The sequence below is a fragment of the Empidonax traillii genome, unplaced genomic scaffold (assembly GCF_003031625.1).
Source record: "Empidonax traillii isolate 1590-97213 ecotype Southwest subspecies unplaced genomic scaffold, ASM303162v1 scaffold31:size1920502, whole genome shotgun sequence".
In the NCBI taxonomy this organism is placed as follows: Eukaryota; Metazoa; Chordata; class Aves; order Passeriformes; family Tyrannidae; genus Empidonax; species Empidonax traillii.
The window spans coordinates 549929-573189 of NW_020955224.1; the positions used below are offsets into that span (position 1 = coordinate 549929).

The following is a 23261-nucleotide window of genomic DNA, read 5'->3' on the forward strand; positions in this document are numbered from 1 at the left end:
GTTTGGTGGTGTTGTAGTGTCAGTGTAATTTAGTTCTCCAGATACAGAGAAATTTCACTTTTGAATATTGCCATGTGAATACATAACAAGAAAGAAGGGTCATTCTCTGGGTTTCATTTAAACAGTGTTTTTTGCATAAAATTATGTAATGCTGATCCGTGTTACAAAGCCCTAGTGTCTCAAGGCCTTGTATTTGTAGCAGAAGTTAAAAAATTTAAAGGGTCCACTTTGTGCATGCTCCTTTTATATCTTGTCTCTCGTAACTGTGAGTGTAGTAGACAACTTGTATCACAGAAATTAAAAAAAAAGTACTTAGAAGTTGTTTAAATGAACAGTTAATTTCTGGCCAATCAAAAATGTTTGTTCAGGAAAAAAATCAAGATAACAAGTCAGACAAGTCTATTATTTCACATTCCTTATTGTTTTAAGGTAGTGCTTCTCTGTCATAATGCACCAAGGTAATAAAACCCAATTTTTCAGATTTACTTGTGAAAGCACTCATAAAATTTGGCATTTACGGAAAAAACAAATTGGAATTAGTTGTGGATTCTTTTACTTAGCACTATGTAAAAATGTACCAACAGCCATTAAGATTGTACCTTCTGCATTTTACATGAGTGTTTAAGATGTACTACTGATGTGGTTCAGGTATATGATAAAGCATTTTTCATGTTAGAGATGTCACTGTTGCGTGGTAAAAGGGTTTGGGCTTGAGTTTTTTGTTATGTCTAAAGATACTTAATGAAAAAAGATCCTGGAACATGGAAGACTTACTTTCTGAATGACAGACACCATTTTGCTGATCCTTCATGATAATATGGTGTCTTTTATGGACACAATTTTATATTTTTAGTATGGAACTAAAAACTAAAGAATTATCTGAGAAGAAAAAAATAAAAGTACTGTGGGCAGACATTAAGGAGACAAAAAAAATCTTGCTCGGTTCCAGTTTGTCATCTCTATACACGTCTCAATTTTCACTCTATACTTTTCTCTGCTTATGTTAAACATTTTTCAACTATGTGAGGCCTTATCTTGGGTCACATTTTTTCCTTGTTATGTTTAGATTTTTCCATGTGTTACCCGGAAAATCTGGTCATGTTCATCTGCTCTCCTTAGAATTCAGCACTGCATACCAAAACTAGGCCCTTCTCTGGGGAACGTGGGGTGCTGTATGAAGTATTTAAGCATCTATTATAATGATAAACACTTTAAAAGAAAAAAAAAAAGCCCTAATTTTGAAGAAAACTAGTCTTACTCAATGAGTTTTATGCTTTCCTCAAAAGAACACGCAATTTAAATCAGTACCTGTCTACATTTTCAGTATGACAACGGAATGGAGCTAGCGAAGTTGGGTAGAGCTTTTAGGCCACCTCTTCAAAACTAACAAATTTTTCGCTTACTTTATTTTAATATATTACAATTTATAAATATAATTATTATGATTTGAAATATTACATTAAAATATGTATTTTTGGTGCATACTTGCCATCTTCTTTTTGTACCATTATTCAGGAAGGATAGGATGTAGTAGATGGAATTGATTACTGGGTTTGTAAACAGTTTGCTCAGCTGCCTGTGGTAGTTCAGGGGATTCCTTCTAGCCCTGTTTTCAGTAACACAAGCTCAAGGTGTTCCTTACTTCCTTTAAGTGCTTTACCATCTAATAGATACCTCTCTCAGAAAATCTGCCCCACTGTTTGAATCCGTGGTTGGTTCAAATTGGGTGGTTAAGATTGTCACTTTCTTCATGACTCCTTGGGCCTTCCTAAATTGCTGTTTCTTTTAGATTTTATAACTTGTGAGTAATTTTAATGGCCTATCACATTCTCTTTAGCCTTTCCCTGCTTTCTGACTCTGCTTTGTTGTATCTTTTTTAGAGATAATGTACAAAAACCTTTTAATTTTGCTGTTCTTATCCCAAGATACCATAAATGTAGGCAAAGTTTTAATCTAAACACTTGTATTAAACTTTCATTGCAAATTCTATTGTGGGCGCAACAGATCCTCACAGATCATTCATCCTTAATGGAGCTATTATATTGACAAGTTTATATTAGCCAAATCACTCATCATTCCTTGACAAGAGTAAGAAATATTGAGGCTTTTATAGTTGGCTATAAATTTTCCTATGGGAAAGAGGAAAGGGATTGGAGGTTAATGCAGTCACTTTAAAAAGGAATCTTTTAAATAGCCACGGTACTGTATTTCTGTGCTGTGCAGAAAGGAGGTCAGTGAAAATCTTGGTAGTGATTCCCAGAGTACTTGGCAAGAATCTTAACTTATTGGTCTCTCTGGGAGGGGTTCGTGTAATCTAGTTGCAGAAGTCCTAATGTAGACAACTAAATTAAATCCCATGGCTAGTACTGTAGAAGTCTGTTTTTCTTACAGTCGATTGAAAAGGAAGCCTAAACAGCTATTTCAAATGGATAGTTCTGTATTGCTGAGTATGTTTATGTGGATGAGCTAAATCCTACCTGTTTTACTGACAGAATGGATGTTGGGCCAACTGTGGCTGTTGTTTGCCGGAAGATTCAGTTAATATTTTCCTTGTCAGCCAGATATTATTTTATGTTATGGTTGATTTTATCTAAATTATTGATTTCATTGGAATCAGAACAAGGCAAAACCATAAGCAAGCCAAAAGAAATGCCAACTCTCCCCTTCCCCCCTCCTCCAACATTTCTGAACTAAATCAAATGTAAAAAGTCTGGTTGGTCTCAGAAGAAAGCACACACAAATTGTGAAAAAGATTTAGCAAAAATTATGGGCAAATTCAACTGTAAGAAACTCAGAAAGTGAAAATTCTGAGACACGTTCTGTTTGAGGTAAGAATAATCAGAATTATCTCTGAAATAGAAAATCTGGAGGGTGGAGGGAAATTTCAGGGTTTAAGGGCAGAGTCAAGTGTTGAAAATCTTTAGAGAAGCAGTTTTAAAAAAAAACACAAAAATTTTTTTGGAGAGAGCAGGGATAAAGGAAAACGTTAAGTCTGCTTTGTGCATACTGATACTACAACAGAAATGTAAAAGCATTGAGAAACTGCAGGAGAAATTGGAGTCTTGACTCGCAGATTTCCTTGGGGTTTTTAAATCAGGTGTGATGGAGCATGGTGTAAAACCCCAGGTCTTTAAAACCACTCCTGTTGAGCAAATTCTCTAGTCTTCTGAGTCCATTTTGTATTGTAAAGTATCCCCGCTGGATACGGGGAGTCTGACTTTCCTGAGCATCCTGACAGATGGCATGCTAGATAACAGCCATTGGTTATTTAGAGATTGTCATGATTTTTGCTCCAACCCAAAGATTAAAGTTAATTTTACAGGAATTTGTACTGTATTGCTGTTCTAGGTTCTTTACAGTTAATGAACTAAGCTTGCAAGGACAATTATATATGAATAAATATATGTGAGGTATGAAAACAGAACAGTTAATCTCAATTTTCAGTAAAGAAAGAAGTGACTGGGTGGAACCTGAAGAACTTTTCTTCCTTAGGTCTCTTTGCTGTGCTTGTCAGGGCTCTATGTCAGAATGAGGACAAGGGAGAAACATTAGTAAGAGTAACCTTACCTTTTTTTTTCTTTTTTTATTTATTTATTTTCTTAAGCCAACTAAATGAAACAACACCAGCAAACCAGTAACAAATAAAAAAACTCTCAGAGCTCTTGGGTCCACTTAATATTCCATCAATGTGTGTCATTATTGAGAGAATTTTGCCATCTAGTGGACAACAAAACTACCTCAGGTCCAAATTGTACTTTTGTTTACTGTCTTTTCATAGTCTGAAGAGTTCCTTTGAACTCAGTACAGATATTTGTAAAAATTGACTTTTCATTTTCTAGATTTCTACATGACTGTAGAACATCTCTCTGAGATTTCTACATGTGCAGATTTTCAGCATTTAGAGCCTGAAGGTTCTCTGCATCATAAACCAAATAATTGTTGTTTTCTCACCTTCCATAAGTAGGGATCTATATGGCGTGGTAAAAATTGACAAAGAAATTGGACACCTAAAGTTTTTCAGCTTCATTTAGAAAAGTTAAAAAATAAGGCACCAATTTAATTTCATTTTTCATTGTGGCATTGTCCCTTTATTCTGTAAAGATTTTATGTGTCATTAAAAGTACTTCAGGAAAACTTACTTTCTCACCTTGAGAGCCTCACATTCTTTTTATTCCTGCTTACACTTTTTTCCACAATGTATTTAATTATGTGCCCACCACCCCCAAAAAGCATCTTAAGCTACTTGTCATGTCTTTTGCCCACTCGTATAGTCTAAGTGGTTTGTGTAGGCCAAGATTATCTGTATCTGGTTGTCAAAATGTGTCATCCAGAATGTTACGAGAAAAGAAGTTGGTATTGCTGCTTCCACTGAGTTCTGATAAACCTTGGGAAAATAGGGACTCATTCACTAACTTAAATAGTCAGGACATGTGGGGTTTTTCTAGATTCCTCCCCATCTCTTGAACTAAATTATAAGCAGGAGACAAAGAAGAGAAAACCCAAGGCATGAATAAATGCTTACTTTTTCCTGTTGGGTGTGAGATTCATGGGAAATGGTTGCTAATTTTGCCTTTGCCTCCTCTGTATTAAAGCAGTCTGTCTTCCTTATGTAAATCTTAAACTGCCCGCTCAACAGTCACCAGAACCTGCAGATGTTTAGCCCATGGCTTTCACACTTTGATCTTGCCCTAAGGCCACTCTGGGAATGCTCTTCTGTTCCTCCCTTGCCCGTGGCAGTTCAGAGTATGTACTCTCTGTTGCCTCTTGGTGACTGTAAGTCTGTGTTGAAATTTTATATTTTTATAATTAATGGTAAAATTGCAAGTAGCACCGCTACCATATTCAGTGTGTGTGTGAACCCTGTAGAATAAACTGGAAAAACTTACATTGCTCTGTAGGCATGGAGGGGGAAGCACTTTCTGCAGAAAGGTCACTCTGAGATAAAATTAACCATCTGGAGAACTCTCATCTGCAGTCCAGCACACTCAGGATTACAGTTACTAAGGAAAGTTCAGGAAGCAAGGATAAGTTGATTTCATGAAATAGAAAAACTGTCTTCCCACTTTTCTGTATTTTATTTTAAATTATTTAAGGTTCATTCTTTAGATCACATCCTAAACATTTCAGTGTTTGGTGCTGATAGACTTAACTATCAAGCTGTGGTATTAGACTGCTGGTCTCTGAGACTAGCTCAGAAACTTTCATATGTCCTGGTGTTGCAGAAATGAGTTTGCTTTTCTGTGGGCAAAATGAACATGTTCAGAGCCAGGCATGTAAGGAAATGGAGTAGGAGGGGTGATGTTGGGGGTTTTTCTGTTTGTTTGTTTTAGGTTTTTCATAAGCTACTTAGTTTCAGTGAGTTAATTTTTTTACCAACTTTCTCTTCTATTTTAACACCTGAGGCAAAGTGAAGAAAGAACCTTCTGTTGTGATTAATCACAGAAAAGTTGTTGTTCTTTCTTTGTAACTGATGATCAAAGAATCTGAAAAACAGAGACGTCTCCTCCTTGTTGTCTTTACACCCATAAAACACATCTTGATAGAAAGCAAGCTTGCTTAGATGAGAGAACCTCTTGTGGCTTATGCTCTTTAATAACATTAGAAGTAGACTCTCCCTATTTAATTAGCATTTCTTGAAGTAACATCACTGTTTGATTTAACTACTAGTACTCCTAGTCAATTGTTACAGTAAAGCCAACCACTAATTCCAATATTATACTGACAGTTGAATTGTTAATTCCGGGATGTGAATTTTGTCTTATTTGCTCCCTAAAAATAGGTTGAATTACGAAAGGTTTCTTTCCCAATACTTCAATTTCAGGCAGCTGATGTTTATGCTGAGACATACATTACATATTCAGATATCTGGTTCTTCACTCTTCATTCCTTATCAATGCGTATTGTTTAATGGAACTCCCCAAAGCAGCAAAGCTTTAGTTCTGTGTGGTTTTCTGTTTGGAGTTTTTTGTTGTTTGTTCATTTCCTTATGTTTTATGATTTTTCTTTTGTATTCTGCTTTTATCTGTTTCTGATTGTTATTTTGGTGAGGAGACTTCTGTTTTTCCTTTAGATTCTTTGGTTAAAACACCTTATTCTTCTTATGTAATTGTTTAGGGTAAGCGATGAAAAAGATGCTCGAGGTTATCTTCAAGCCTTGGCCTCTAAAATGACAGAAGAGCTGGAAGCCCTGAGGAACTCCAGTTTGGGTGCAAGAGCTACAGTAAGACTTTACTTCCATATGTCGGAGGGGGTTTTGTTTGGAAGAAAAACACTAATAGAGCTGATAGTTTCAACTATAGTATTAATCTGTCTGTAGAGTCTGTCTTAATCAAAAGTTAAACTTTCCTAGAGCTTCCCTTCTGAATAACTGAATGGCAAATTTATTCTTTTTCAATTAATTGAACACCAGTATATTTTAAGGTGATTTTGTCTATTATGTTGTTCAAGTAGCTACTTTATAACCATATATGTATTTGTTGAAGAAATCATACTTTGGTTCATGAAAACCTTCAAGACTTTCACTTTTGAATTGTGAATGTCCTTTGTAGCTGTCATTTGAATTGAGGCACATCAAAACTAAAATTCATAAAATCTCTTTGCTTTTGAGATCAGCATATAACATTCATCTTGCCTATTTATTACTAGAGTTCAAAAATAATACTACTACTAACATTTTTTTGTGTGCTCTTAATTTTTAATTTTAGATTACTTTGGAATTAATGAATTCCTACATTAAGCACATAATAGACTGAGAAACAAAGTTGTTGAAGTTACCTACATTCTTCATTTTCAACTTCCTTTACGCTTACTCTTTCTTCTCCCTTTTTTTTATGCTTTCCTAGGACATGCCCTGGAAGATGCGCCGCTTTGCAAAACTGGATATGTCTGCAAGGCTGGAACTCCAGTCTGCTCTTGATGCTGAAATCCGAGCCAAACAGGCTATTCAAGATGAGTTGAACAAAGTCAAAGCTTCCTGTATCTCTACAGAGTGGTAAGACTGAATTGCTCTGATGCCAATTTACTTTGATAACTCTCAGGAAATGTCATCAAATCATTTTTTTAGCTATCTTGTCTGTCAAAATTTGATAATGAATCATAATGCTGGTTTCAAATATCCAAATGTGAAAAAAGACCATATCTCTCATCACTGTGTGAGTAGCTGAACACTAACTGGGGAAAATTGAAATCTTGAAGACTTCCACTTTCTCTTTAGTAATATAATTTCTCCTCGTAGTGATAACAAGTTAAAATCCAGGCGGAGTTTGGTTTTGTGTCTTAGAACATACTCTTTTCCATTCCTTTGGTAACTGCATTGGGCTAGCTGACTAAAATCAATTATTGCATAGTGATATGCACAGTAATAAGTAATAATGGCCATGGAATATTATGAATTCTTTTATTCCTTCTGGGGGCCTCTTTCTCTTTTCCACCCAGTCACCCTCACCCCCCAACAAAATTTATTCTGAGTTGGGTGGATGCCTGAAGCAGGGAGGAAGTCATTCCATTTCTAGGTGTCCAGCTTCAGTCTAGCTCAGAGCACTGCTGTGTTTTGCAGCTTTAGGGAAGCAGAAGCTTTGGACAGAGCTGAGGTTCAGGTATGTTGCCTGTAAAGTGGGAACACGTAGTCCACTTACGTTGTTTGTTTTTCAGGCCAGGTAACGTGATGATATGCAACCCTGGAGATCCTCTAAGAACAGGAGAACCAGTATTTGCTTTGATAGGCAAGAATAAGAAAAGTGCTCAAAAAAACACAGTATTGTCTATCAACTGTGAATTGGATAACTCTAAAGTAACTGAGAAAAAAACAATTCAGTGTAATCTATTGGTATCACAGACACTGAATTAACAAACAAATTTAAAATCCCAAGATTATAAGCATAAAAATATATGTGGTCTTTTTTTCTCATTTACAGGATACAGACTCACACAATTATTTAGGAATTAGGAACAAAAGCCAATTTATTGGGTAAATGGGAACAATTAATTGCTTTTTTTCTGTTTTTTTGTTTGTTTTTTTTTTTTTTTTATAAGATACTGTTCTAAACAGATCCCAGTAGATTTCTGCATTCATTCTGACATTTGAAGACACCATGAACCTGGCTGGGCATTAATTTTTAAATAGCACGCAAAGTTGGACAGAAAAACGTGATTTCTCAATACTTACATACGTTTTTTGTTTGTATTCTTTTGAAGTAAATTGCAAGAATCTGAGAAGAAGAACATGGAGCTGTTGGCAGATATTGAAAGGCTGAAAAAGGAGACAGAAGAGCTTAGATCAGAAAAGGGTATGGCAGCTGATATCCAAGTAAATAGCATGTTTCATGTTGGTTGGGTACATCTTATCAATTAAGTTCACCTTGCAACTAAAATACGATACCAACAGACTTTGGCATACAAAATGCTAGCACAACAGTTGTGTGTTAAGATGTACCCACAGCAGTTGCATTTGCACTTTCAGTGTTTGTAATATGCTTCAATTTTGATACACTTGAACCAGTAAGGTATTATTTGAGTTGGAACTGTGTTGTTTTCATTTGGCATGGATATGTTGATTCACTGCCAGAAAACTGCTAGAAGTATAGATACATTTCTAATTTTTTTCTCCTTTATGATGAGTGAAGGTATTCAGACTTCAATACTGATCATTTATAAATGTTTTGGGTCTGTCTACACAGAAAGAAAACAACTGCAGTGGAATTTATAGCATTTATTTGTTTCTGGGATGACTTTGTTGATAGGCTTTGTAAGCACATAGTGAGCAGTGTGGTCATGATTGCTTTGCTTTGGTATTAAGAGTATGTTCTGGGATTACTGATGCATCTGACTAACAGTATTTTGCATTGTTGCTGGGAGAAGAGACTTTTTTGGTAATTCTACAATGAAAAAGATTTCATTAAGAGATGATTAATGATTTGGCTGATTCTTTGCAGTTTCTGTAGTAGCTCTAATATTTGTATCTTGTGAGTCACATGGGAAGAAGTATTTTTCAGGCCAAATGGAATTACCTAATTTTCTGTAGGGAACTGTTTGAACTCCATAATTTCAATACCCTGGCAACAGTTGCTGCATAGGGATGTAAAATATTGTTCAGACTTTGCAACCTAATGGCATGTATTGTAGTTAACAGTCATCTCCTATATATAGGCTTCCAAATGCAGGTTGACTTGTAAAAATAATTCAGACCTACACACAATATTAAAAGATGACTGGTGCCAATTAGCAAATAAGACTTAGGGAATTGATACTTGTTCATCTTGATGTTTAGCATGAATACCAGGATGACGCTTCTTCCAAGTACTTGGAGAGAAGCTCTTGTTAGCATCTCCCTGGAGACAAAAATATTTTGTCATGCTTAGCTTTCATTGATATGTTCTTGAACTGTCTTAAATATTATGCATGGTTATTTGACTTCTGAAATAATGTGTTATGAATTTATAATTAATACTTTACCCTGTATTTTTTCCAGTATTTAAAACTTTATTGCTTTGGTGAAAACAGAGATAAACATTTCCTCTTTTCTTAAAACAAACAAGCAAAGAAAAGTAGTGTCCAAGGAAAAGTTAGTCATGTGTTTTAATGGAAGTAAATTAGTAATATTCTACAATTTTTCAAATATTTTGGTGGAAATACACCTTAATCCAAAGTCCATATCATCGATGGACTTGGTTTTCTCTTACAAGAAGAAATATATGTTTGAATCATGAATTGTGTAGAGGATTCAAATGTAGACAATGTACAGTGGTAGAGTAACTTATACTGTGTGGAAATTTATTTCTAGATAGGGACTGCTTGGGTTGAATCCTTTGCTCTTTATGAATATATTCCAGAAATTTAGCAGATGGGGAAAAAGATTGATAAAAAATTATTATCAGTAGCGGGTAATTTGAAAATTGTTTTTAGTATTTTTGGGGGATTTCGGTGTATTTATATTTTAAAGAGGAAAGGGTTCTTGTAACCTCATCATTCACTAGGGGTTATATTTAGAGCAAGACACTGACATTTTTTAAAAAACAAAGAAGTAACCTTTGATAGCATCATTCTTTTGAAATGCACACAGTCCTGCAGGCTTTGTTCATAAAAAATATTTATATGTATGTGTGTATAATGCATTTACAGCATTCCGGAAGATAGAGTTTATACACATCTGTGATCTATAAACACCCACACAGCAACTTGAATTATGCCCCAAAGAAAAGAAGGAGAAAAAACTATGAGTTGAAGCAAGTTAAAGTAACAGTTAGGATGTGCCAGCCTCTGCAACTCCAGGGGATGCAGCATTCCTGCTCCTCTTGCTGCCTGAACATCACTTAGATGATGCTGTGTGACAGAGACGTTTGAAGCTTTACCCAGGATTGTGTTAATCCTGGGCATTCAGCAGTGAGAGGTGGCAGACTGACATAGAGCATGGGTCAAGGAACCCATCCAGTGTTTCCTGGATGTTTTTGTGGAACCTCTCTGTCCGCTCCAGCTGACCTGTCGTCGTAGGATGGCACCTGCTACATTAGTGTGTGGTGCAAATGGGCATGAACACATTAGAAACCACTGCCCTTTGCATAACAGACATGTACGTACAGTGTGTTTTCACATTGAACTCATACCACACAAACATCTTGGCTTGGAAGACATTAACTAAACATGCACTTGTCTATTAAAGAAAATCTTCTACTGTGGAAAACGGACCAAATGTGCAACGTGTTTCAAAATGTGTAGGTGTTTCAGGTGAACACTCAAACCCTGATTCAGCAAGGCAGAGGTCCTCCATGAAAAGGTTCTTTTTCTGTAGCTTAAAAACCTGCTGCTGTTTTCTAGGTGTAAAGCACCAAGACTCACAGAATTCTTTCTTGGCATTTTTGAATGCGCCTACCTCTGCTCTGGATCAATTTGAAGTAAGTGTTACAGCTGTTTTCAACTCTGTTAGTCAGCAGAACTACTGTGGTGTGCAGGTTATGTGCGTATTTGCTGAGAGTTTGCTACTGCATTTTAATTGTACTTCCCCATTTATACTTGTGTGTAATAATATGTGAGAACTGTTTGTCATTTACAGTGCTGACTGCCTTCTCTTGAATGCTAGTAATCATAGTGAATTCTCTCTCAAATCTTGAACGCAGAAATTTACCTGATTTTTTGGTGAATATGAAAAGCACAGTTGTTCAAATGGCTTTTCTTTGTATTCAGAAAAATACCGAGTCATACAGATAGTAGTTTGATAAAAATGAGAGAAGATATGTAAATAATCCTTGATTGTATCCCCTGAAGTCCTTGATACTGTTTATTAGATTGTTTTCATCATCTGTTCATTTTACACAGATCTGTAAAATCCAGATAACTGTGCTACTCATCTCCTCTCCACAGATCCTATATACTTAAAAAGTGAATCTGTTTTATATCTTTGTCACTTTTAGACAAAAGACCAGTTTAGGTAGAAAGCCTGGAAGAAAAAAAAATTGAAACAATACTGTACATTTATTCTTTTTTTAATCATCAGTAAGCAATATATCATTTTTCTTTTAAAAGAGCAGCTGGGGTGAAATATTGGTCAAACTGAATTCAGAGGGGACAAGGCACCACCTTTATAGTTGAACGTTGGTCTAAGGTTTGCCCATTTTTTTCCTGATGCATGTACAAGGTCATTGCATTTAGCTATAAAAGGGCATAATCACAGATGTTACTGATATCCCAGAATGTACTTTTTTCATTATGTATTCACTGATTCATTGTTCTCTCTTGAAGTCCTCACAAGTAACACAATTTTTAATTTTTCTTTTTAATCATTTATCTTATAAGTTACTTTCAATATGAGAATCCTCTTGGAGTATAGGAATATTATTTTATTGAGTGAGTGCTGGAAAAACACTGGTTTTTTTACAGGTAGATTATTAATTGTCTATGAAAGGCAATTAATGAAAACTTACTGGATAACTGTTTCTGCCACTAATTATTTACAATTCTTTATTTTTGCAATTTTATTTATATTGCACAGTTTTCTTCATCCATCTCTTTCTCTCTCTCTCTTTTTTTTACTGCTGTTTTCATTAAAATAGGATTCCTTTTCCTCCTCTTCATCCTCATTGATTGATTTTATGGATGACGTAAGTCTGACTTTCAACCCAGTAAATCCCTTAATAACAGACAAGTTGATTGGTTTGGAATATTCAGACATTAATGCAGTCAACTTAAAAAATCTGCAAGTGCAGTAGAAAACAGAGTATTTCTCTAATAGCAAACAGAGTATTTCTCTAATAGCACACTTACGTCTATTTATATAGATAGGTGTTCCATTTTAAGGTAAAAGTTTTTCATTAGGTGCAGGTGAAGAATTCTTAATTGCAAAGAGTTTTGCTGATGGAGAAAAACTACTTTTAGGCCTTATCTTTTGATATGGCCTGTGGAAAATGGTCCCAAAATCACTGGAACATTTATTTTATTTTATTCTATTGTTTCATATTATTCCTTTATCATTAGTTGTTTCCAAAAGGTTTCTAATCACTTCTGTTAAAATGTTTTCCTTGCATACAGTTAATTTCTGTTTGCTCAAATAAAATATTGTCTCTTTTTTAGCCTATATTGTGAAAAGCAATTTTCATTATAACCGAGGTGAACTTACTACTTTTTATTGCCATTTGAGGTACAGGCTTTCTGTCAGGACAGTTTAAATTTTTTGACTAGTTAATTGCATACTAAGAGAATTGAGTTAAAAGCTGAAAATTGACTGCATTATATTTCTCCCAAACTGAAATAGTAGGCACATAAAAGTAATTAACAATAAACTTTTTTGAAATCCAAGTTTATGCTATGCATCCATTGTAGACACCCATCCATTACAACTTTGTAGGTATATTGTGTGTGTGTGTGTGTGTGTGTCTGTCTGTGCTGGTATATTTGTTTATGCACACATATTTATACCTGTGTATTTAACATAGTGTCATCCTATTTGCATTGAAATATGAAATAATTACTTTTATTTGAGAAATGTCTGCTGTGAAGGGTGTAGCAAAGAGGATATAGTATATGGGCCTATTCTGCTGCTTTCATTTTCTTTCACCTACTCTGAAACAATGCTTTCCTTCTGGATGCCTTTTCTCTCTAAGTGGGGTATATACCCTAGACAAAATGTGAAGATAAATCTGTGGTATCACAGAAGACATTTGCCTGCATTTTTATATAGTGTACGGAAAAGTTTGGGCTTACTGATGTTGCTGGAATTTTCTTACACAAAAAAAAAAATATGAGAGAACAGTTTCTTGTCATGTAAATCCACAATAAATGAATAATATTTATATCCTTTATCTGAATTAAAGAAGTGTTCTATGTTACCTTAATACTAGGAACTCTTAGTTTGTATCAACAGTTTATTTCATAGGCAGGTACCTTTAAAAATATCTAAAACTGTCCTAAAACCTGTTAAAAGAGAGATGTGGCAGAATAGCTGATAATGTTTTATTTTTCAGGAGGAAGTTTAGGACAAGAATATTTTCCTGTTTGCTTTCTAGGTAGTTTTGAAGGACTTCAGCACTTAATTCTGTATTTATTGTTGGTTGGGGTTTTTTTTAAAGAAGGCAGCATTTCTTTTCCACAAGCATTTTCACAAATTTACATTTTTTTCCTCTGTGCAAATGAGCAATTTTCAACTGTTGCTGTACATCCTTTAAGAACAATTCTTGATTGGTCTACCCAGATCAATCTTTGCAGATACCCACCTTTTAGTCTGGGGTACAATTTCAGGTATTAATGTTTATGCTGTTGTATGGAGATGTTTTACTACACATGGAGTCAAACTTCCCGTTACATCTTCAATTTGAGTCCAAAAGGATCGTTCTTTCTCAGATTCATTTGTTAGAAAGAGAAATAAAGCTGATATCTGCATTAGTAGGTGAAAGATGGTATCATTCACTTGTGCCTTAAGTCCATTCTGGATATTTAATTTATTGGACAATTGCTTGATTCATTCATAGATATATATTCTCTGAATCATCAAAATGAATGGTTATTCATGATTTAGCTCGTTGAGTTGGTTTAGTATCCATATATTAGATGGACTTAAATCAAAATAAGGGTACTAAAAAACCTTGCCTGCTGAATGTGACTCTTTTTGATAGTAGTTACCTTGAAGGGCAGTGCTTCTTGCAGCATCTCCAGAAGAATTAATCTGTGCTCAGTCAAACCTGAGAAGTGTGTGGGCTCTTTATATTAAGACCAAGGAAGAATTAGAAGTCCTCAGATCAGACTCATGCAGTGCTGCAATATTGCATGGGTTTCAGGAAAGCCTCTCTTTTAATCAGGAACCCAAAGTAAATATTAATAATGGCTTGTATTGTTTCTTCAGACTCTGTGCTTCATTTAGAAAGGACAAAGAGTGTTTAAAACTATGTGCAGTTACAAGGCACTCTTTGCAAAATCTCTGAAGTCTATTTAGTATGTAGATGTGTACAGAGTACTGGGTTTTTTGGGGTGGGTATGTCTTGTGTGTTTGCCATCCAAGTAACTATTTATAGCGCTCTGTGAATGTCTGAAGTTAATTCTAATTCTTTCAAGGAGGAAAACAGTAGTTTTGCAATTGCTACTGGAGAGAAATAAAAATAGATGCCCTGCTGACTCTGTAGCCTGCAGATGCTGAGCAAGAAGTGGTAACTCACTGTTCGGATGAGTAGCAGTCACTGTTGATTCCAGCTGTCCTGCCTTGAAAAGATACTTGGTCAGATTGGGAGAACTGGTGCCTAAATCTTCACAGCTGTGAAAGTCCACACATTCAGAAATGACCCTCGTGTCTCCTGTGCACAGCAAGGGGAGTAGGAATGGCTTCTGCAGTCCTTGGTTACTGATTTTGGTGGAGAGGGAAGTCACCCTCAGTGACTCTAACAGACTGATCTCTAAATCTCTGCTGCTGTTTCTCCTGTGTGTTTCAGGCTGTCTCTCAGTAACATCGTGTAGGTGTTGAGTCTCCTGTGTTCACTAGAATTGTCTGATAATGGAAGTGTTGGGTTTTGTTTCTTTGCCAGGTGGATCTTTGTGTATCTCACTAGCTACTACAAGCAGTCAACTTACGTTATTTAAGGATGAATTTGTGATTATTTAATAACAATAAAATGGAATCCTACTTTCCCTTGACAAAATTATTTTTGCCACATGCTCAAAGAAACTATTTTTTCCCCTGTTACTAACACATTACAAATTAAATATAAATTTCTTAAGTCTTCCTGCAGTCTCTCCTCACATGCAGTCTTCGTGGGCTTTAGTTAGACTAAACAAATCTGAACAAATAGACAGAGAATAAATGTTGTTCTGAATTTTTATTATTGAACAGAATAAGCCACAGTAGTGTATGGTGAGAACTTTGACTTTACCTGCACATTCATAATTAAGTTTAGAGTAAATCTGGTTTGTAATGATACTTTAAATTGGACATATTGTGCCTCCAATAGATTATTTCATTCATCTTGTTCAAATTAATAGTGCAGTCTAGTCTGCTGCTATTATCCAGTGTAAAATAACAGACTTGAAATAGCGGTTCCTTTTCCTTTGTTTCTTCCCTCTTGTTGCCCCAGAATATCTTGTTTTTTAAATACTTGTAAAAATGAACATGTTTGTGTGTGTTTAAGCACTATCTCTGGAAATACAGAGCGTGGAGGAATTCTGAGGTGATGTACGTGTCACTGTTCAGTTTTGTAACATATTCTCCTTTCTTTGTTGAAGCGCTCTCCTTCCTGTATTCCAGCTAACAAAGGCAGACGTGTAAGAGGCTGTCTTACTCTATGTAGCCCTTTATTTTTTGCCTGTTGTGTCCATGCCTATGTTTAATGTATGGATTGTGTATTTACCTCACTGCATGTCCTGTGCTGCTGCTGCTGCTGTTTGCTGCTGCTGCTGCTGTGCTTTTTGTTGTTTTACAGCTGTGAGCTAAAAGCTTTTGGAGTATTTCATTTGGTAATCCTTTGAGCTGAATATCACACTAACTGTAGAAGATGCTTTGAGTGCTTTCTCATTGCAGTGTGTAAGTTCTGTGTGAAAGCTGATCAGGTAGATGCAGGTTGGGAAGATGAGCAAACATCAAGTGAAGGCCTGTTTATTTCCTTGCCTTTAGCCAAAGGCATGTGTTAGGTTATGGGAGTTGCCTATAGAAGGTTAAAGTTTGTCACTGGGGAGGCACATCACAGCAAATGATAGAAAATATCACAGTACAAAGATAAATAAATGTGAAGTGGGGAATTGAGTAAATAGAGGATCGAAGAGGGTAGGAAAAATTCATGCAGGGAAAATGGAAATGGATGTGTTGTAGTTGGTTAATCTGGAAAAGCCTTTGGTGTTTCAAAAATCATGATGGGTTTTTAAACGTGTTCACATGTGTTATCAAAGGTTTATCGGACTTGAATTTGCACAAGGTATGTTACGTTCGTTTTAAACTCATACTGCCACTTTTTTTATCTTTTATGCACATATGGTGGGTAGGAATAAGTGCATATACAAAGTATTTATACTGAATATTCAGTAAATAAGCAATATCGCACAACAGCTCCAATAATGTCCTTACCCACGCAGTTCAAAGCACACAGCTCAGTGTCTTAGGCAAACTTGCAGTAACTGCGTGTTTTTGTTAGCAATGCCTCCAGTTCAGGAGTTCCCTCTCCTCAAGAGGTGTTTATACACTGGCCAGCTTTGACTCAGACCTGTACAGGTGGCTCATGCAGACAACTATGCACAGACCTGTGGAAGACAGCAAAGATGTTACAATTTGGTAGGAAATATTGAATCTGCTTTTGATAATCCAGTGGATTTGTTTAAAACCAATTTGAATGGTGTTAACACCATCTTCGTAAACTGTTGACCATAGTTGAATCATGTTGCTTTTGTACTTAGTTCTTCTCATTAAAGCAAGGAACCTGAGATCACTGCAGCAATACAGCTTAAGGCCTTGTTTCTGCAGCAACGGTGGTTGTTAAATTCCCTTCAAATTCTGTAATGGTAGATCAAGTTCAGTGTGTTTTGTGGGCTTTCTATGTTCATAAGTAAAGTAAAAATACATTTGTTACTGTTTCAGCAGTTGTCTTCAACCACAAAGGCTTTGTAGCACATTCCAGAAAAGTTCCATCATTCATATCAAGCTTGTACTAAATTTTTTTCACAGACACCATGAAAATTCTTTGGTATGCAGATGCTACTTTGAAAGGGAAAGATTGAAGTATCTGGAAACATTTATGAAATGATAGATTAGATCTCTGAATTTAACTTGCAGAAAAAAAAGGAATGTCTATTTCTTGCTATGAAAAAATTTGCCTGTAGTTACTCATTGGGCTTATTTTTTTGGTAACATTTTTAAGGAGACGGAGGAATTGTTGAAGGTTAAACAGTCTTTCAGTGGACCCCAATTTATCATGTGTTTATACTGGATTAAAAAAAAAAGGTTAAAATACATGAAACGTGTTTAGGGATTTACTGCTTCAGGCGTCTAAGTTTCTAATACTGGGTAAAGCTTTCAATTATTATTTGCTTCTGATAAATCTGAGCACAAAAATGTTTGCTTTACTGCTAATTTTTGCTACAGTGCTTGAAACACATGATCTGTATGTAGTAAACAGGTGTATCCCAGTGTGAGAATTTCCCATTTTCATTTCAGAAATACTTGCAGGCATGTTACTATGCCTAGGCTGATTAACACAACAACAACCAACTAAAATGGAATACTAACAATGCTTGCACCTGTTTGCTACCGTGATTGAGTTTCTGGAGAACAGGACTGTGTATGCATGTGTTAGATTGGCTTGGCAATATATCTGACTCCTAGAAAGCGGGAAAGTTTGTGGAATTCCTAGCATTGTCAATGGCAAATGAGATCAAAAACACTGGAATGTTCAAATGCTTCCTGTAAACATTGCTGCATATTTTAATTTGTCTGCAAGCTAGCCCAGGCCTTGGCAATGGAGAGCTGATGATAGCATTGCTTCAAAAACTCCAGGCATCCCCACAGAGCCTTCTGGAGGCCTCCAGCTTTTAGTTTTATTATTAGAGGAGAAAAACATTTTCACCTTTTTTTTTTCTCTCTTATATATACTTTGACATAGAAAATTTTGTGAAGAGATCTTGTTTTCTAAGGAGAATCGTGCCTTCTCTAATTTTTTCAGTTGGACTAACAAAAGATTACTTGTTTTCCAAGATACTTGTTTGTACCTATCTGCTATGTTGTTCAGTGTAGCTCTGTGTTGGGCTTAGTTTCATTGTGTATATCAAGGACCGGGAAAATATTTCCCTGAAGAAACTGTATGCATGGTAAGGATGTTTTTGTGGTTCAAATGGGGTCCAAAACCCCCTCCAGTTCTCTGTGAATAGAATTAACACTAGCCTCAGGAAATACACTGTTTGCTCTGTCTTTTCTCCTTGTTTTCTCCTGAATATGTTGGCAGTAATTTACATGGTCTATATGGGAATTCATTTCTAACAAATCCCTACTAGCAATGGTCAAAACCCAGTAGTGTTTAGAAAATATTCACCCTTTAAAAATCCTGAGTTACAGGTCTCTTCGAGTGTTTATCAGGCCTCTGACCTAGCAGCTCTTATGCATGTGCTCACCTCTCAGCAGAAGCCTTGGCGTGTTTGTATTCAATAATTTTCATTGCATTTTTGTGGTTTTTTTAAATTAGGAAATTGCTTAAAACTGAATTTTTATCCTCTCAGTTCTCTCTTAGGAATCTACTGCTCCCATATCTTATTTTGGTAAGAGTTGAGAGTTCTTTTTTAATGGTGTGTTTGATTTATTTCTTTGGTTGTTGTTTTTTCTCTTGAATTGTTCTCCTAGATTGATTCAGTTGAGAATTTTACATTGTCTAATACTCCGTCACGGGATGAAGATAGCAAGTCTCACCTCCATTCAAGATCAAGGTCTCCTTCTACAGCTAGTGAGATTGAGCCAATCGAGGTACTTCACTGTTGAAAAATCTTTGTGGGTTTTTTTTTAGGAGTAACAGTTTCACTTGCACAAAAATTACTATTGGAAATCCTTTTGTTTAGGATGAAGCTCGCTCTTCTGCAGCAAGACTATTTAGGACCCTGTGATAGCCTTCTGCACTAGTGGTGAACTGCATTTTGAAGAATGTTGCATTTGCTTTCACATATAGTTAATTGAATAGGGATGGAAACCAGATTGAATTAGTTATTAGTTATAAACTGTCTTCATAGCATATCCTCAGAATATTTAAGAAATGTTGGCACAAAGATAATGTTATACTGTAGTTTGTAAAGTCGCACTTCAGAGTCCTGCTGAAAGTCATGTTATTACGAAATATTAGCCAAACTCTGCAACTATAATAATTTATCCCTTTTCCTTGTTAAAAAATTTAACTCTGTAGTTATTTTACATTAGAAAATATCCAATCAAATGCTTAAGATAATAATACAAAGTTAGTTTGGACATTTAGGAGATGAATGTTGCATGTTGTTTTGCTGAGAAATAGGATTTGGTTTTCCGAGTCCTTCCCTGTGTTGATCAGTTTGGTTTCATGGCTTGTATGCTTGGGGATGGGGTGGGTGGGACTCTTTTCCTTTATTCAAGCTATCTTTGATAGTGTGTACTTGATGTCTTATTGATCCTTTGGGGACTGTTTTCAGGTTGCAGATCATCCTCCCCGTTCAATGCACACACCGACCATGAGGACAGCATATATTGGATCAGGACTCTCTGCACCAAAGGTATTCTGTCAAGCACTCACACTCTTTATGTAGTAAGAGGAGAAATGTCACCCCTGGGCCACAGCTTCATGAGAACTGTTTATCACGCTAATCTGACCAGAACTGCCTACCAGGGTTGTTTATATGCAAGCTGGTTGCTTTCTAAAATTTAAAACTCCTCATTCTTACATTATGGAGTGTGATAAGTTGCACTAGGAATTCCATTGTAGCAGCACACAGGCATTTGATTATAGGAAAAATGGTAGTTTAGACATTTAGAAAGAGATAAATGAGCCAGGAAATGAAGAAAGGAAAATAGATATCCTAGGAAGAGAGTGTTTTCTGACAAACCTACCTCTGTATCCTCTGCATACCATAAAACTGGTGTCACTGCAGGCCAGTCGCGGATTATCACATCTGTGTGCTAATTAGATGCTTATTTTTGAGAGAAGGTGAAGAGTAAGCCTAAAAATGAAACCATAGATTGGCATTTTTATGAGCAATGTGGAGTGAACACTACAGCCATCACTGCAGCACTGGGCTGGGAGAAGAGTTTCCAGTTTTTCTGTGTTGTTACTTGCATAAGTACTGATTTTACTTCAGTTGCTGAAATTATGTTGCTGTTGGCCAAATAAGCCAGTCAGCATACACTAATTCCCAGTGAATTATGTATCCCAGTGGATTATGTATATTCAAGCAATTGTGGAGTAAGATACAAGCTATGAAAGGAAAAATCTTCTCATTAAAGTTTCGGAAGTGGTTTAAGAATCTTCTGTATATGATAATAAATGACAGTTTTTCTGCAACTAATCAATGAAGAAAGTAAGCCTTTCTAATAGATGTTTCTCTGCTTTGATAAATTGCAAAGTAGCAAAAGATTCATTTGTGTAAAGGAAAGCTAAGTAGTTTGAGCAGACTGTTCTGTTGGCAGCGTATTAGTAGATCAATTAAAAAAAATACTCTAAGTGTACTTGGAATCATGTGAAGCAGATTTTGCTCTACACATAATTTAATTTTTGCAAACGTTTTACTCAGTAAGTAATGATTTGCTTTTAAATTTATTATGTCCTCTAAAGAACTTTTTTACTTTTAGATTGCATCAGTTTTTAAAGCTAAGTATTGTTTCCCTGCGAGTTTCAGTAGAAGACATCCATCTCTAGACAGAGAGCTTCCATTGTAACAGTAAAGCTGTCATTAAATATGGATAAGTTTGAGCCCTTAGCTGTGATATCTTACACTGTGAAAAATATGAAAGTGAGTAAAATTTTAACATACCTGCTCATTAGTCTGCAAAATCATCTGTCAGATTACATACATTATCCAGGTTTTTTGGGCAGTCTTTGCATTCACCCTGTGCTCTGTCCTTTCTTTACCCGTAGTTCACTGGGATTTTATGTAGAAAACCAAAGTAACTTCCTGAATTTTATATAAGGCCTTTTATGAATCATACCATCACATGACATAGTCATTTAGCCTTTATATGGTAGCATCAGCACGGCCATCCTTGAGGAAAGAGAGAGAATTAAACCACTTCCTCATGTAGTCTGTGTTCCCAAGGAAAAACAGGAAGATAAGACCTTTCAAAGTCAACTTCATCTGTCAACTTCAGCTCTTGCTTTTAAATTGGATATTCTGAAATTGCCTCTGCCAGACACCATGAAAGAGAAATCTGTCATGCTTTCTGGCATAAAATTTGGAATTTTTAAGAACTCTGCCCTTTTTCTTTGAACTAAGGCAACACTCCTTACAGAGGAGCACTGAATTTGCAGCTTAGAAAATACTGTTTTGGGTTGACCTTGGCTGGCAGCTGGGTGCCCAGCAAGCACATACACACACAGGTCAGGTTTTTAGAGTGTAATGGAATCATTTTGACAGCTTTCCTATCTGCAGTGGAAGCAAACTCATGTTCCTAGGCAAGGTCCAGTTTCCATGGTTTTGTTTACAGAGGATGTTTTAAATTACCAACAACCGGCACTGATAGGGAATTTTTTTCAACCCATGTATTGGGAGCTCAGATCTCACTTCAGCAAACACAAACAAACTGCCTTTTTAAATGAACCTATGCACTCTTATGTCTATGAAAAAAAAATAACTGTTCTTCAGAAGTGTTGCAGGTGTTAACATCCTTGTCTGCTTGTTTCACAGCCTAAAGCCCACCAATTTGTAGTGAAGTCGTTCAATACACCAACAAAATGCAATCAGTGCACATCTCTGATGGTTGGTTTAATACGACAGGGCTGCACTTGTGAAGGTAAGCACTTGTGAGAGCACAAGAGTGTGAACTAAAGTTCTTACAGATGCAAATGACACAGTAAATGTTGTAGCATGATCACTCAGGAGGCTTCTGTTTATGTTTTGAACAACAAAATAGATTCTCATGTTTCAGTCTTTCAACAGTAGAAGCCAAACACTTCAAATATCTTACCTAACAGATTACCTAGTTACCTGGGAACACACTTATTCCAGCTGGTGGTAGAAGAGCTTAGTTCAGTTTACTTAAAATAGCAATAAGGGGCCACAGTCAGTTGTCAGGTGTGCTGACAGCAGCTTTTAGCTTTCTAAGACATCTATTCTGATTTATTCTAGAAAGAGGCAAATTGGTACTGAATGGCAGTTATTCCATCTGTAGGTTCACAGAATGACGCTCATTCTCCAGAGGATATTCCAGCTTTTAGTTTACTAGTAGAGTTGGACCTAGAGGAAATCATAGAGAATATCTTAGGCTCCTTCTTACCTGGATGAAACCAGACTGTGTATACATAAACTATCTGAAAATGAGAAAAACGGTTTAGAGCAGATAAAAGCATGAACTGCTGCTGTGTGCAGACTTCTGTTTCTGTCTCGGTGTAGCAAAGCTCAGTGAGAGTATTCAGATGATGGTCAAGAAAGGAGAGAGGGTTCCTGTATAAATGTCGTCATCTTTGTCGTATCTTTTGCATTGCACGAGAAATAACTATCAAATCTTTTTGTTTCTTCTCACAAGTATGTGGATTCTCTTGCCACGTGACCTGTGCAGACAAGGCTCCTGCAGTGTGTCCCATCCCTCCCGAACAGACTAAGGGACCTTTGGGAATAGATCCACAGAAAGGCATAGGAACAGCGTATGAAGGACATGTCCGAGTAAGTGTCACTTAGCTGCATTTGGGGCACTTAGGTTAAATTCATTGTTTTCCAGAGCTGCATTGGTGCATTGTGGGAGATGAATTCAGTTGTATTGTAAGTGCTAGTTTTGGAAATCAGATTTTCACAAAGAAATTCTTAGCGTGTTCAGCAGTAGTTCTCTCTCCATCTCTGTCAATCATTGTGCTTTGAGTTGGTCTTGAATAGTCTAGAGATCAGATCATATTCCAGGGCATGTGAGTTTTTGAATCTTTCTTTTTTTTACTGTCTAGGGTGTTGGTGTGGATATTTGTACATAAATATTAAAATAATTTCCTGTCATAGTTCTGGCTATATTCCTGTTGACCAACTAGAGATTCTCTCTATTTGTTAATACAGCTCTGAATGAATTTGTGAAATAAGAAGAAGGAATCTGTGATACTACTAATTTTTTTTAATCATCTGTTGGATGCTATTACTGCTCCTGTGTTGTTGCTTACGTTGCTTAA

At 36.1% G+C, this 23261-nt stretch overlaps 1 protein-coding gene across 10 annotated transcripts in view; it reads left to right on the forward strand.

Moving 5' to 3' along the window:
• Window positions 1-23261, forward strand: part of CDC42BPA (CDC42 binding protein kinase alpha) — a 187461-nt gene that overhangs the window by 133933 nt on the left and 30267 nt on the right. For 5 of the 10 annotated variants that reach the window (XM_027911200.1, XM_027911225.1, XM_027911232.1 and 2 more), the window contains 10 exons: window positions 6115-6220; window positions 6843-6991; window positions 8194-8285; window positions 10810-10886; window positions 12042-12089; window positions 15691-15729; window positions 18785-18904; window positions 19594-19674; window positions 21799-21904; window positions 22637-22773. In XM_027911200.1, the coding sequence (XP_027767001.1) occupies window positions 6115-6220; window positions 6843-6991; window positions 8194-8285; window positions 10810-10886; window positions 12042-12089; window positions 15691-15729; window positions 18785-18904; window positions 19594-19674; window positions 21799-21904; window positions 22637-22773 (955 nt within the window). The remainder of the gene's footprint in view (window positions 1-6114; window positions 6221-6842; window positions 6992-8193; window positions 8286-10809; window positions 10887-12041; window positions 12090-15690; window positions 15730-18784; window positions 18905-19593; window positions 19675-21798; window positions 21905-22636; window positions 22774-23261) is intronic. The other 5 variants (XM_027911247.1, XM_027911212.1, XM_027911207.1 and 2 more) reach the window with 4 other exon arrangements.